Source organism: Peromyscus californicus, unplaced genomic scaffold (assembly GCF_007827085.1).
Source record: "Peromyscus californicus insignis strain IS unplaced genomic scaffold, ASM782708v3 Scaffold_7__1_contigs__length_154581171, whole genome shotgun sequence".
Classification (NCBI taxonomy): domain Eukaryota; kingdom Metazoa; phylum Chordata; class Mammalia; order Rodentia; family Cricetidae; genus Peromyscus; species Peromyscus californicus.
The window spans coordinates 68,818,889-68,833,360 of NW_026294595.1; the positions used below are offsets into that span (position 1 = coordinate 68,818,889).

Consider the following 14,472-nt stretch of genomic DNA (forward strand, 5'->3'; position numbering starts at 1 on the left):
GTAACTTCACTTCTATGGTTTTCACAGTTATATGAAATTCAAATTTTATTTGAAATCACATACAAATCAGATTTTTGAGGCCCTCAATAACATTTTATTGGAAGACAATCTGCACTCCCTGATTCCCGAGTCATCTGGGGGTTGCTGTGCTATGGCGGGCATAGTGCGGTAGCTGGGACAGAGACTGGGCATTCCGTGGGTCCTAACCACTTAAAGATAAAAACAAGCAAGTGAAAAACCCTTAGTTTCACACGTGTGTGCTATGTGTGTGAGGTTGCCTGCAGAGGCCAGAAGAGGGTGCTGGAACCCCTGGAGCTGGAGCGATGGACAGCTGTGAGCTGCTGCTAGACAAGTGCTGGGACCTAAATTTGGGGCTTCTGGAAGAGCAGCAAATGCTCCTAACTGCTACACCATCTCTCCAGCCCCCAAACTACGTTATGAAAAGGTTTGGACTGGACACACACACACACACACACACACACACACACACACACACACACACACACACGACTATAAATACAAGCATAAATGTTATAAGATGTAGCAACAGGTGATCCTAAGAGCAAAGTGTTCACTACACTATTCTTACATCTTTCTGCAAAGCTTTCTGGTTTGGTTTGGGGTTTTGGATTTTGTCAGACAACATCACAGTATGCAACCCAGGCTGGCCTCAGACTCTGGTGATCCTCCTGCCGTAGCGTCCCGGGTGTGGAGACTACAGGTGCGCATGACCACACCAGGCTCTTTTAAATTTTCATAGTTAAGGATTAGTAGACATTAAATAAACAAGCACAAAAAAGCACTTGTTCAGGATGAGGGCACTCGGTTGGTAAAGTGGTTGCCGTGCAAGCCTCAGGACCTCAGTTTGAATCCCCAGAACCCACAGAAAAGCTGTGCATGGTAGTGCTGGGGTACCAGGACCACAGATCCTAGGACTCACTGATGATCCAATCTAGCCAATCAGGGAACTCTGGGTTCAGGAAGAGAAAACACTGTCTCTCAAAATGTAAGAGCTCTGGCCTCTGCAGGGGCACACACAAGTGCACACACACCACAAGCAAAGCACTTGTTCACCTGTACACACCCATGCACACACACTCCAATCTGTCTGAAATGTCCCCTCCTGAGGCTCTGTGCTTCTCTGAGCCCCCTGAGATTTAGCCTGTTAACACCTGGCCCCGTCGTGAGACCCCCACTCTTTCCTCTCTCTTAGCTGTAGTACCCCACTGTGGTCTATTTTACACACTTGGCTAGGCTGCCCTATATCCTCTCCGGAACAAAACGTGGACTGGATGACAAACTTAAAATAGAAACCTTTGCTGCCTTCTCTTTCTTTGCCTCTTTTCCAAACCACAGGGTCACACAGTGACTCAAAGAACCTGGTGCCTGCGGCACTGTCCTGGCCTGCGGGACCTGGGGGTGGGGGGCGTTTGATCCATGATTTACAGCAGGATAAATTCCCCTGGGCTGAGAGAGCAGAGGAAGGGGCGTATCTTGTCAAAGCAGTCAGAACTGAGTGTACAACTCATGCCAGGGCGGCCAGGCAGAGGAGGGCGGCCTTCCATCCCTGGGAACCCAGGGCCTCACTTGCAGTCAGCACACAGTGGGGCCAGCTCTCCTCCAGTTGAGTAGAGTCAGGGAGAGAATTGATGCTGGGCAAGAAAGAGGAGGAAAGACCCAATCAAGAGAAGCAGGAAGGGAAAGGCCCAGAAGGAAGGGAGATAGAGAGGACCAAGCCGTGAGATGAGGCAGGCTCTGCAGCCAGACAGCAACAGGCCTGAAACCCACTGGAGCTCTGCCGACCTGCTTAGTCTTGTATGCGGTGGCCCATATCACCCCCGTAGGATGACAATAAATACACGGTGTCACAGGAAGAACACTGCAGAAGCATGAGCAATGTTTTTAGTGCCGAGTCCACCCCTGGCCAGGTGTCAGCGGCTCAGTAAGCACTAAGGGTTGTGTGTGTTATGATCAGGCTCCATTCCCACTGGAGTGCTGTGTGCACATGTCACTGCACTATTGTGCACAAAACAGTAGCGCGTGCGCGTGTGTGTGTGTGTGTGTGTGTGTGTGTGTGTGTGTGTGTGTGTGTGCCTGAGTGCATGCACGCCCGTCCGTATATGAGTGGCTTTGAAAGCCAGAGGTCAACAACAGGTGTCTTTCCCCAAAACCATTCCACCTTTTTTTTTTTGCACAAGGCCCCTCACTGGCCTAGAGATCACTCACTCAGCTAGAGCGACTGGCCAGGGAAATCCAGGGATTTGCCTGCCTCCACCTCCCCAGTGCTGGGATTACAAGAGTTAGCCACCACAGCTTGCTTTTTTACATGAGATCTGGAGCTCAAACTCAGGTCCTTGTGCCTGTACAGCAAGCATTTGAACAGAGCCATCTCTGTAACTGCAAACATGTGTTCTTGGATGGGGCCAGGGCTTCCGAAACCAGGAAAATGGTCAAGGAAAAGCTAATAGCAAGGAAAGCTTGGGGACAGGATTTGACGAATGAGTGGAGTTTATTTATGATGCTGGGTTTCCAGATTCCAGCCCCAAATCAGTGTCATGGTTCAGATCTTTTCTTTCCTTTCTCATTTATCATCTAAGTAGGCCAAACTGCTCCCTGGGCTCCCCAGTGAGGTCCAAACGGCTGCCGCCCCTGACATATGTGTGATACACACACACACACACACACACACACACACACACACACACACACACACACACACACATGTTCTTGCTTTCTTGAGCCTTCCTGACCACTCATTCTCTTCAAGTCTTTGGTATTACTCACTTCTAGAGATTCTGAAGGTCAAATCCCTGCCATGTGACCTATCCACCTCCATCTACCACCCTGCACCTTTTAGCCAATGTCCCTGACACACATGCCTCCTCCATCAGTCTATGTTTCCTATTGCTGCAGGAAAACACATTCTCTCTGTCTCTCTCTGTCTCTCTCTGTCTCTCTCTCTCTCTCTCTCACTTTGACCAAAGCAAATATATTCTTTTACAATTCTGGAGGTCAGAACTCCTCCAATCAAGAGCCTGTCTCATTATCTATTTCTCCACATCTATAGGCCACCAGCATGGGGAAAAAAAGAAATAAAAGGAGGACATGATCGCTCCTATGGGATTGAAGCTTTTATTATAGATATAAGAGAGATCACAGGCAAAGGCTGGAAGGGTCCAGACTAAATTAGGAGATGCGAGGGAGTAGGAGGGTGAGAAAGAAAGAGAGAGGAACCAGGAACCAAGAGGCCAGAACTGAACCAGGAGAACAAGAGACCAAAAGGACCACTTCGCAAAAATGGCTGGGTTATATAGAAAAGAAAAGCTGGGGAAAGGGGCCCAGCCCAGGCCCTGGGCTGGGGAGTTCAGGAGGGGGATAGGGTAGGCTAGCCAGGAGGATCCTGTAACAGGTAGGGACTGAGGGAGACACCGGACTGGACGCCAGAGTCTGCTTTGATGTGTTAATAGGCACCTCAGCTGTTTGTCCCAACCACTCCCAGCCTCCACCACTTCTGGGAAGCCAGCAGGCACCATGTCCCCGCGTCTGATTTAACCCTGACCCTCCTGTCTCCCTCCAAGAAAGAATTCTGTAATTTCCTTGAACCCAGCCAGAAAACCTAAGATTGTCTCCGTGTCTCAAGATGCTCACTGTGACTACAGACACTACCACTTTCTACCACCAAAAGGGCCACACGTTCTGGGGACAAGGGCACTACGGAACCTCTTAATCTCATCTGACAAAGCCAACTTAAGGAAGGAAGGGTCACTTTGGCTCACATTTCCCGAGTCCATCAAGATGGGGAAGTCCCTTGAGCAAGAGCTCGAGGCAGCTAGCTGTATTGCATCCACAGTCTAGATGCAAAGAGGAGTGAACACCTGTGCTCAACTCTCGGAGTTATATAATCCAGGATCCTGGCCTAGGAAATGTTGTCACCCATAATTAAGATGGTCTTCCCACATCAATCAGTCTATCAAGATAATCCCCCTACAGGCATGCCAGGGGCTCAATAATCCCCTGGAAGCTTGTCTCCTAGGTGACTCCAGATTCTGCCAAGTTGGCAATTAACACTAATCCTCACAGAGCTATTGTTCGGCCTCCCACACCTACCTACCTGGGCTGTCCCTTAGGTGATGGAAAATATGCTGACCTACTCCTTTCCATACCCAGTTGCTTCTTCAGAACCTTCTAGAGGTGCTACAAATGCATATGACTGGTGTTCTTCCCTCATCCTCCCAGTTTCTTTCCAGAGCGCTCCTCCTGCTGGCCTCAAGGATGCTGATGCTAACCTCTCTCTAGTAGCAGCTCCGCTGACCCCAGTGGCTTCCTCCAGTCACCATCTGCCTCTCTTATCTCTCTTTTCCACTTCTGAGCTCTAAGCAAATTTCTGAGAAGCTGTTCTGCTGGCCACCTCTATGCTAATCAGGTGCCCAGCTCCAGCACTCTCCTGCAGGGGGCAACTGATAAGCTTTTGTTGTGGGCTGCGGTCCCAGGCAGTGCACATCACTTAACACCTACCCTCGCCACTGGTCTCTAGGTACCAGTAGCACACGCCCACCCTGAGCTGTCAATATGCCCAATACCATGTGGGTACAGAAATCCCAGGCGGAAGCCTACTACTCCTGCCAATGTCAAAATGCTCTTGCAGGCACAAGACCCAACAGACACTTGTGAGCCCTGTCCTCCTGGGCTTCCCAGCCACACGAGACCCACTGGTCCTGCAGCCTTTAGAGTTCTCTTCTTGCAGGGCAGACAGGCCATTCTCCTGGCCTGCTTCTCCTCCGATGCCACGCTCTCCCATGCTCCCTTCTGGACTATGAACTGTTGAAGTCCCTTAACACTGAGGCTGGGTCCCATCCACCTCTACTAGCCATCTACAAACACAACTAACATCTCCGTACTTCCTCTGTAGGTTCCAGAACTGTACATCCACCTGCCTGCTGGCATCAACATTCAACAAGACGGACACTGGAGTCCCAATCGTACTCAACCTTCTCTCCACCTGGAAGTCTTCAGAAGTGAAGGCACCTCTACCCACCTGCTGGCTGAGAGGCAGGGAGGACCAAAACTGTCCGTGACACTTGGTTCCCTTACTGAAGCCACTCCATCCTGACTGGCCCTCAACCTCCATCCGGTCCTAAGGTGGTCTTCCTTTCACCGTGTCCCTTCCCTGTCTCCACCCACGCCAGCTCCACTGCAGGCTTGAAATCACACTGACTCGCTACCTGCTTCCTAACCAATGCCACAGTAGTTCTGTAGGCCGCCGCAAAAGTTGCTCATCCACACAACCTTAACGTGGGGTTGGGAACATGGCTCAGTGGATAGTGTTTGATGTGCAAGCATGAAGACCTGAGCTGATCCCCAGGACCTGGGTAAAAACCCAATGCTGTGGCATGCGCCTGGAATCCCAGTGCTGGGGGGGTAGAGACAGGAGGGCCCTCGGGGGGGGGGGGGTTACTGACCATCCAGTCTAGCTGAACTGGTGAGCTCTGGATTAGAAAGAGACCGTTTCAAAGCTAAGGTAGAGAATAGTTAGGAAAACATTGACATTGACCTCTGGCTCCACACAGGTACACACACACACACACACACACACACACACACACACACACACACACACACACACACGTGTACGCGCCACAACCCTGAACATATACATACACAGCAAAACAAATAACTAAACAAACAAACCAATTAATGTGGTCTGGTCATTCCTAATTACTTGAAACAATTTGGAACCTTCCCACAGCCCTTCAAAGAATGAAGTCAGCAGTGGACCCCACACGGTACACCTCCATCCCTTTTCCAGCCCATGTTTGCTGCTCGGGCATGCCGTGTGCCCCTTCCTGCCACAGGGCCTTTGCTCACGCAAGCCCACCATCTGACACCCCTCACCAATCTGTACTTCGGTGGTGTGGTGGCTCTTCTTGATTGTCAACCTGACTACATCTGGAATTAACTCAAACCGAAATATGGGAGGAAACACCTGTGAGGGATTTTTCTCTAATTTGAAGTGGTAAGATCCATTTCTAATCCGGATCTTTGAGGTGGGAAAACCCACCTCTGATCTGGGTCATGCCTTCTGCCGGAAGCCTACATAAGGACGGGGAAGAAGGAAGCTTTTGCTCTTTGCCGCTAGCCCTGGCCTTGCCAGCAGGTCACTGGCATTAGAGCCTACTACTTCAGGACCTGGCACACACTGAAGACCAGCTAAGACATCCAGCTTATAAGACATATATAGATGTCCAGCTAAGACATCTATCTATCATCTATCTATCTATCTATCTATCTATCTATCTATCTATCTATCTATCTATCTATCTATCTACATAGAGAGAGAAAGAGAGAGAGACTAATTCTATATTCATTCATTCTATAAATTCTGTTACTCTAGAGAACCCTGACTAACACAGGTGGCCATGCTCCTCCTTCAACCCTGTCAGGAGGCCTCGTCTGACCTCTGGCCACATGGGTTCCCCTGGCTCTTTACTTTTTCCCAGCTTCTTATTTCACTAACACCTGCCAGTAGTTTTATGTGTATCTTTAGTATTTTTTGGTTAGTTCCATCTCCTGCCCGTGCAGGTAGGACGACTCACATCTGATCTGTTCTGCCACTGGGCCTGGCACCAAGGAGATGCTCAGGGAGAGGCAGAGATGGGGTATGAATGGGCCTGCTGCTTTCCTCTACCATCCCATGACACCCCCCCTCCCCTCTGCCTCTCCTCCATGAGCCGTTCTAGGAACCCCTCCTTATGTTTTTGAAAGCCCCTACTCCTCACTTTGGCACTCTGCCCATCTCACCAACCTCAGGGCTTTCCCTCCTGAATCTCTCAGATTCGCCCACCTCCAGACCTCAGCTCAAGCCATCAACATACTCATTTGACATGAACCCTCTCCCCAGCCTCCTCCCTGAGACCAAGACTTTCGGTGCCACAACCTGACCTAGCCACACTTCTGCTTGGTCACATCACCCAGCTTCCTTCAGTCCTTGGGCTTGGGAAATGATCCCACACCACCTCTGCTAGCTTCTAATGCCACCACAGTAGACATCTTCCCTATCTCTTCTGTCTGCATGGAACGAAGTTCTAGCCCCCTTCCAAGACCAGCTGTGATTCATTCTCCAAGCCTTAGACTGAAGGAACCCAACCAGGCTGCCTTAGTTAGGGTTTCTATTGCTGTGAAGAGACGCCATGACCATCACAACTCTTATAGAGGAAAACATCTAATTGGGGCTGGCTTACAGTTTCAGAAGTTCAGTCTACTATCATGTTGAGAAGCATGGCAACATGCAGACAGACATGGTGCTGGAGAAGGAGCTGAGAGTTCTGCATCTTGATCCCCAGGAAGCAGGAGACTGTGCCACACAGGGTACAGCTTGAACATAGGAAACCTCAACACCTGCCCCCACAGTGACACACTTCCTCCAACAAGGCCACACCTCCTAATAATGCCATCCCCTATGGTCCAAACACTCAAACCCATCAGTCTATGGGGGCCATTCCTATTCAAACCACCACAGAGGCCAACAGCAGTAATATCAAGCAATGACAAGTGTCTTAGTGACTTAGCAATCGCACTCCCAAGAACGGTGCCAGGCCAACGGGAATCTTCACCAGCAGCTCTCATTAACCTTGTGCCACAGAACAGGCCCAGAGAAGAAAGTAACACGTTCAAAGTCATTAGACAGTGAACAACAAAGCTTGCGGACAATCTGGATGCAGGTTCCAGGCACCACAAGCACAGTGTCCCAGAGTATGCTGTGCTCTCTCTCGGGTGTCGATAACCACTTGTACATGCTTGTTCAATGCTTGTCTTCCCAAGAGACCATTTGTTCCCAAAAATGGGAACCATGTCTGTCTTGTGGAAAGCCTTCCCTCCAGCACCCACCATGCCCATTTTCTGAGCCGAATATCATGTTCTATGGCCCTGCAGCCCCCACCTACGAATCTTCCACTTTGGAAGAGGGGTTGGCTGAGCTCTTTGTAAATACTACTGAATGGACAGCCAGATGCACATGCATGGGTACACACACACACACACACACACACACACACACACACACACACACACAGGCATACCCACATGCACACGCACACGCACACGCAAGGATACTTGGGAAAATTAGCCTTAAGTTCTACCTGGTACCTGGTGATAACTAACCTGCTTGCTACCAAGGTGGGATCCCTTAGCATGGCCGTTGGACACCAAAAGACAAAGGCCACATGGCTGGGGCAAGGGGATAGCAAGATCCATCATCCTTATAGCCATAGGTGACCACAGAAGAGCACTTGTATAGGCACAAATTATCCCCTGCTGGTTTTCCCCCAAGTCCCTTATCAACGTCTCCCAAGGAATAGTACAGGGGACACTCACCAACCACGAGAAGAAGCCAGCTGACTTGTCCTGGGTAGAGATCTGCCCCTCATAGGGGCCAAAGATGTGGCCCTTGGGGACGACCTCATTGATACACCGCACATCGCTCTCCCCACCAGGTTCCTTTACCACCTCCATGCCCTGTGGAATGGTGAGGGCTGCCCGATCCGGGATGCCCACAGGCACTGGCGTGTCGGACACAAACACGGGGGGACCGTGGCTCGGGCACTCGTCCACGAAGTACTCTTGGCAGGACTCACAGACTGGAGGGATGTGAAGAAGAGGAAAAGTTCAGTGGTGGTGCCACGTAAGACGTCCCGCAGTGGCTGAGGAAATTACCAGAGGCCACACTGAGGACCACTTAGAGCAATGGAAAGCACACTGCATGTTAACTCAGGCCTCCCAGCCCTAGATCTGCTCAGCCAGCTGCAGGCCCAGGGCCATCAGCAGCAATGACCCATGATCCTCCCTGGGGGGGCTGAAGGACACGCTGCCAATGTCAAGGCTCTTGTCTCAAGTAAAAAAAAAAAAAAAAATGGTTCTGGGGCCACAGGCCTGAGCTGGAAATGCCACTGTACATTTGTGGGCTTTAAGACCTAAGAGAGGCTGCTGAACCCTGGTGTGCCTGGGTGAATGCCTCTCATTGGAACTCTGGCACAGTATTTCCAGACCAGGGCCAGGTGGGGTATGGGGTGAAGGGAAGAGTCGCCTAGAGCCTCAAGTCCACTTACACCAGAAGTCCACTTGCTGGAAGCTTTTGGTCACAATGAGGTCACGCTTTCCCTTCAGCTTCTTGGGTTCAACTTCCATGGAAGCGGGCTCCGGTCTCCTAGAGCTGGCCAGGGCAAGGGCCCACAGAAGAAAAGCAAATAAGCCATCAGAGACAGTACAGGAGGAAGACAGGCTGGACACCTGTCCAGGAGGCAGGGGGTTGCCTGGGCAAAGAACTCCAACAGGCGGCCCCTCCGCTGCAGGAGTGGTGGAGCATGTGAATTCCTGGGAGTTGGGCCCTGAGCAACTCTGCCCAAGTTCATCTAGTGCCTGCTCACCTCTGACCCCAGGAGCTGCCCAGGAAGGAAGGTGTCCACCCCCTGGATCCCCAACCAATCCAGCCCAGCCACCCACCCTTCCCTCCTCAAGTCACCACCCAGGGGCCTCACCAGGGCTGGCCATACTCCTGGTCCCGGAGTGGTGAGCAGACCTCTGTCTTCACTACTGTCACCATGTCCCCTACAGTAGCCTTGGTGTGGGCCAAGCACTCCTTCATGTTCTCGGTCATTCTGTCCTGGGGACAGGCAACGGAGGCCGGACCAGCACAGGAAGAAGATCAAAGAGACAGGGGAAGAGGGGTGAGTGGCTGGGAGGGAGAGCAGGGGTCCCTCGGAGTCTGGTTACCCTCCCTGCCATCCCCAGAGGAAGCGCTTGAGAACTCAGACAACAAAAACAGCTGTAGCCTGGCCAAGAGGAAATGCCATTTCTATCCAGGGCTGGTCCTGGGGACGACTGGAGCCACCAGCCCCATGGGGTCAGGGCCCAGGGGCAGCTCAGGCCAGGAGACAGGCCTGGGAAGCACAGCCTGAACACTAAGTCCAAAGGACACAAGGATCCCCCAAGAACCTGACAAACTCTGCCAAGGGTGGCCCGAGGGAGTGGAAAGCTGAAATGAGCTCTGCATGGCTGGCTGTGAGGCCCCGAGTGAGGGGCTGCCAGGAGGAAGAAGCCAGGCCCCTTGGGCAGCTCATAGCAGGTACAGGCGGGCCTGGGGAGCTGGTGGTGTGCCAGCCAGGGCTAGTCCTGACTCCAAGCCCACCCATCTCTCCATGGGGGGAGTGTCCCCAGAGCATGCTTACCGCCCGCACCACAGAACCCGGCTGCAGCCCCTCCCCACGGTCCTCATGCCAGACCCCGGGACACTCTTCTTCGGGCGGGCTGTGCAGTAGCTCGGCCTTGGGACCGTGTTGGGCCCCGGGACTGGGCGAGCAGAGTGTGTGTGTGTGACTCACTCCCCAGGGCCCCCGCTGGCCACACCCCTGCTCCTCGGCTCACCAGCCCCTTGCTCCCCACCGGGGGCCCCAAAGCCCGCGGCGGCGGCGGGAGGGGTGGGGGAGCGGCACGGCCTGCCCCTCCTGCGAGCCGGGACGCGGGGGGCGCGCGCAGGGGACCGCAGGGGACAGAGCGCCCTGCCTCCAGCCCGGAGGCCGCCGTTCGGCCGCGCGGGTGACCCGCGGGGAAAGTGTGCGCGGGGGCGGCGCCCCGGCCGTCACCCACCTTCGCGGCGGGGCGCCGCGGCCCGGCCCGCCCCCCGCCCTCCCGGCAGCCCGGCATTCCTTGCGGGGGCATGTGGCTTCTTGCCGGCCCCGGGGGCACGCAGTTGGCTGGCGGCCGGGAGGGGTGCGGGGCGCGCAGGACACGAGCGGCGGGAGGGGGCGGCCGCCGAGGGGACAGTCCCGGGTTCACGCGCGGACGGTCGCGCGCGGCCCGCAGCAGCCTCCGCAGCGCCACCGCCGACACCCACCTCGGCCACTGCAGCCCGCGCCCTGCGCCACCTGCGCCGCCCGGGGTGCGAGCACCGCGTTTTGCTCCACCTCCCGGCCCTGGCGATGGGTGCCCAGCCACCCGCGGAGAAAGGGGTGCCGAGGGTTGGAAGTTGAGAAGGGACCGGCCCAAGGTCACTCAGGCTGACCGGGATGCAGCTGCACGGGCAGGAGTCCCACAAGCCCTGCTTCGGGGAGCAGTCTGAACTCCGGAGAACCAAGTTCAAGTCTGAATAACACACTGTGCAGCCACGGGGCAGGTGTTAGCGGCTAAACGTTTGACCTTTGATGCTCCACTATGTTCAAGTCCTAAATCCCACTGTGTCTATTTGTAGAGGACAGAGAGACTGTATAAGGTGTTTAGGGTCAGGTGCCCTCAAGGGAGTGTTGACACGGGGATGTCTGCCTGTGAGGATACAGCAGGAAGGTCCCATCTGCAAGGTAGAGAGCCCTCTCATCTCAGTGGAACTGAATGAGTGCACCTTAACCTTTGACCTCTCAACCTTCAGAACTGAGAGGCTGAAGCCACGTGGTCTGTCTGTGGTACTTGACGATCGCTGCCAGGCTGAGTGATAACGAAGGTCGTCTGACTTCTCTACATTCCCATTTCTCTTAGTCTATCTATTTATTTAATTTAATGTGGAGTGGGGCCATGCCTCAGCACGCATGTGGAGGTCGGAAGATAACTTGCAGGAGTCGGTTCTCTCCTTCCACCAAAATGTAGCTAATGACAGATTCCATCACAGATGTGGTGGGTGACAGGGACAAGTACGCTTGGAGGAGGCGACAATTCCAGGACAGAAAGCTGATCAGGAGCCATACATAGTGATGCCCACCTTTAATCCCAGCTCTCAGGAGGCAGAGGAAGACGGATCTTTGTGAGTTAGAGGCCAGCCTGGTCTACTTAGTGAGTTCCAGGGCAGCCAGGGCTATATAGTGAGACCCTAACTACAAACAAACAAAAACAATAGGAAAGAAGGAAGGAAGGAAGGAAGGAAGGAAGGAAGGAAGGAAGGCAGGCAAGTAAGGAAGCTGTCAGGAACATAGCCAGGCAACACCAACGAGGGCAGCTTAGAAGAGTCTCCACTAGATTGGATTTCTCTTTTCAGCCAATCACTGACAATCTCTGGTGCTTTCTGAGAGCACACAGCCTAGGACCATTTTGCACAGTGCTCCCCTGCTCCGGCTCTTGGGTGCTCCACCAGCCACAATGCCTGGGGACTAGATGTGTCCCCACCCACCTCCTCACTGCTCTCTGACCCTGGTAGTACCTCTGCTAGTCTTGGTCATATCTGACAATACCTGCCTTGTGTATAACGGCCTCTAGCTAGCCCCCTGAGGGCAGGACAAATGGCTTTACAGGCTCTCTGACTCACCACTGACTTCCTAACACCTGTAACAGGTGCCAGGAAAAAACGCTAGGAAATATGTGGAGGCTAGGGAAATACACACCAGGGGTTAGGGCATGAACTTAAAGGGGCCTTCATTCCCAGGGAGTCTGTGAGGCATGGGAGTGGACCTCGGTTAATTCTGCACCCTAAGCACCTGCCTTGTCCCACCCTAGTCTCAGCCCCACCCCACCCCCACCAGAGTTCACATCTGCCAAATGAATTAATGATCAAATGACCCAGGTCAAAATGCACTGTCCTCTGTGTCCCAGTGGCCCCCTAGACAGCTCCACAAGAGACTTCAAGGAAAGAAAGCTTGGGGAGTTTTGTTCGACTCTCCTTCCCCATGCGGCCAGACAGGAGTGTGGTAAGGAGGGTGACGAGGCTGGCACTGAGGGTCTAGGGCCATGAGAGGCACTGCTGAATCAGATTCAGGAATGTGAGAGCCCAGTTCTCACAGTAAGTCTCAAAGTATGAGCACTCAAGACAGCCGCTGTGCCTTTCTCCTGGACATGCATCCCAAGATGGCTAACACAAAACCATAAACTCACTTAAGACATCATGAGATTTTCTTTTCTGTTTTTTCGAGACAGGGTTTCTCTGTGTAGTTCTGGCGCCTGTCCTGGATCTCACAATGTAGGCCAGGCTGGCCTTGAAGACACAGAGATCCGCTTGGCTCTGCCTCCTGAGTGCTAGGACTAAAGGCGTGTGCCACTATCGCCCAGCGAGATTTTCTTTTATTATTAAAGAACTTTTATAGGGGTTGGAGAGATGGCCTAGCAGTTAAGAGCATGTGTTGCTCTTCCAGAGGACCCAGATTTGATTCCCAGCACTCGGCAGCTTACAACCACCTGTAGCTCCAGTTCCAGGAAGCTAATGCCCTCTTATGGCCTCCATGGGCACCAGGCATGCATGTGGTGGACAGACACAGATGCATGCAACACATAAGATAAAAAATATATCTAAAATAGTTTAAGAGCACTTTATAGATTTTAGTTTATTTTTAGTTGTGTGTCTGTGTGTGTGTGTGTGTATGTGTGTGTGTGTGTGAGAGAGAGAGAGAGAGAGAGAGAGAGAGAGAGAGAGAGAGAGAGAGAGGCTGTGAATGCAGGTACCCATGGAGACCAGAAGAGGTGGTAGGATCCCCTGGAGCTGGAACTGCAGGTGGTTGTGAGCCACCTGATGTAGACGCTACGAAGTGGGAAGTGGGTGAGTCCCATGAGAGAGCAGTGTGAGCCACTGAGCCGTCTCTCTAGCCCGGTTTTACTTATTTCTGTTTGTTTGTTTGTTTGTTTGTTTGTTTGTTTTTTAATTGGTTTGCAAAGCTCTGGAGTATGACCTTTGTGGAAGTAGCACATCAGCAGCAACATCAAAAGGTTTGGACATGCCTGCTAAGCCTTAAGGAGTCTTCGTGGACAAGCCAGAATTAATCATAACTGCCAGGGCATCCCAGGGGGAGAAAACAGGGTACAGACTGAGGGGAGGCCTTGGAAAGAGCCTAGTACCACCACTTTATAGCGGCTTGTTTCACTGGCTGCTCAGAGAGGATGGCAGGGGTCAGATGGAGAAGGAGAGAGACACAATGGCTACTTAGGACAAGAGGCACACAGTCCAGTTCCAATGGTCACCAGACAGCGCTCTCACCTCCCAATAGAGAGGCCCGTGGCTTTTGCTTGCATGTGGTACTTCACATTTTCTTACAGAATCACGCCCAGGTTAGATGTTGCTGTCTGAGATGCTTGACCAAAAGTGTTTCAGACCTGGGAGTGTCCCAACACTGGAATGCTGGCACACTCTTTACCAAATCCCAACGCTCCTAAATTTGATCATTTGTTGAACATGGCAGATTTTGACTTACTTCAGATTTGGGATTTTTAGACTAGGAATACTCAACTTGTACAAAATAGGTTGCTTAGGAAACAAACGAAGTGTCAGAACTCAGGTTCCGGGTGTCAGAGATGACAAGTATGTCCTATGTGTACTGTGCTCTCCCATGTGCACCCATGAGGCATCAAAATTATCATAATCTGTTGTTAGATGGCTTGTGATGGATGGAGCATCCATTCGGTTCTGAGCTTCCTGGCAAACAAATCAGAAAGAGTGTCCCTGCTCTCCTTATCTTACATCTACTTACTGGCTATTGGTCCTCTCCATTCTTGGAAAAGCCCAGCTGCCTGGAG

General features: G+C 52.5%; 1 protein-coding gene across 7 annotated transcripts in view; it reads right to left on the bottom strand.

Moving 5' to 3' along the window:
- Window positions 1-14,472, bottom strand: part of Prdm11 (PR/SET domain 11) — an 84,444-nt gene that overhangs the window by 40,241 nt on the left and 29,731 nt on the right. For 4 of the 7 annotated variants that reach the window (XM_052722890.1, XM_052722889.1, XM_052722894.1 and 1 more), the window contains exons 2-4: window positions 9,531-9,655; window positions 9,102-9,205; window positions 8,371-8,633 (exon numbers count right to left, since the gene is read on the bottom strand). In XM_052722890.1, coding sequence (XP_052578850.1) covers window positions 8,371-8,633; window positions 9,102-9,205; window positions 9,531-9,655 — 492 coding nt within the window. The other 3 variants (XM_052722891.1, XM_052722892.1, XM_052722893.1) reach the window with 3 other exon arrangements.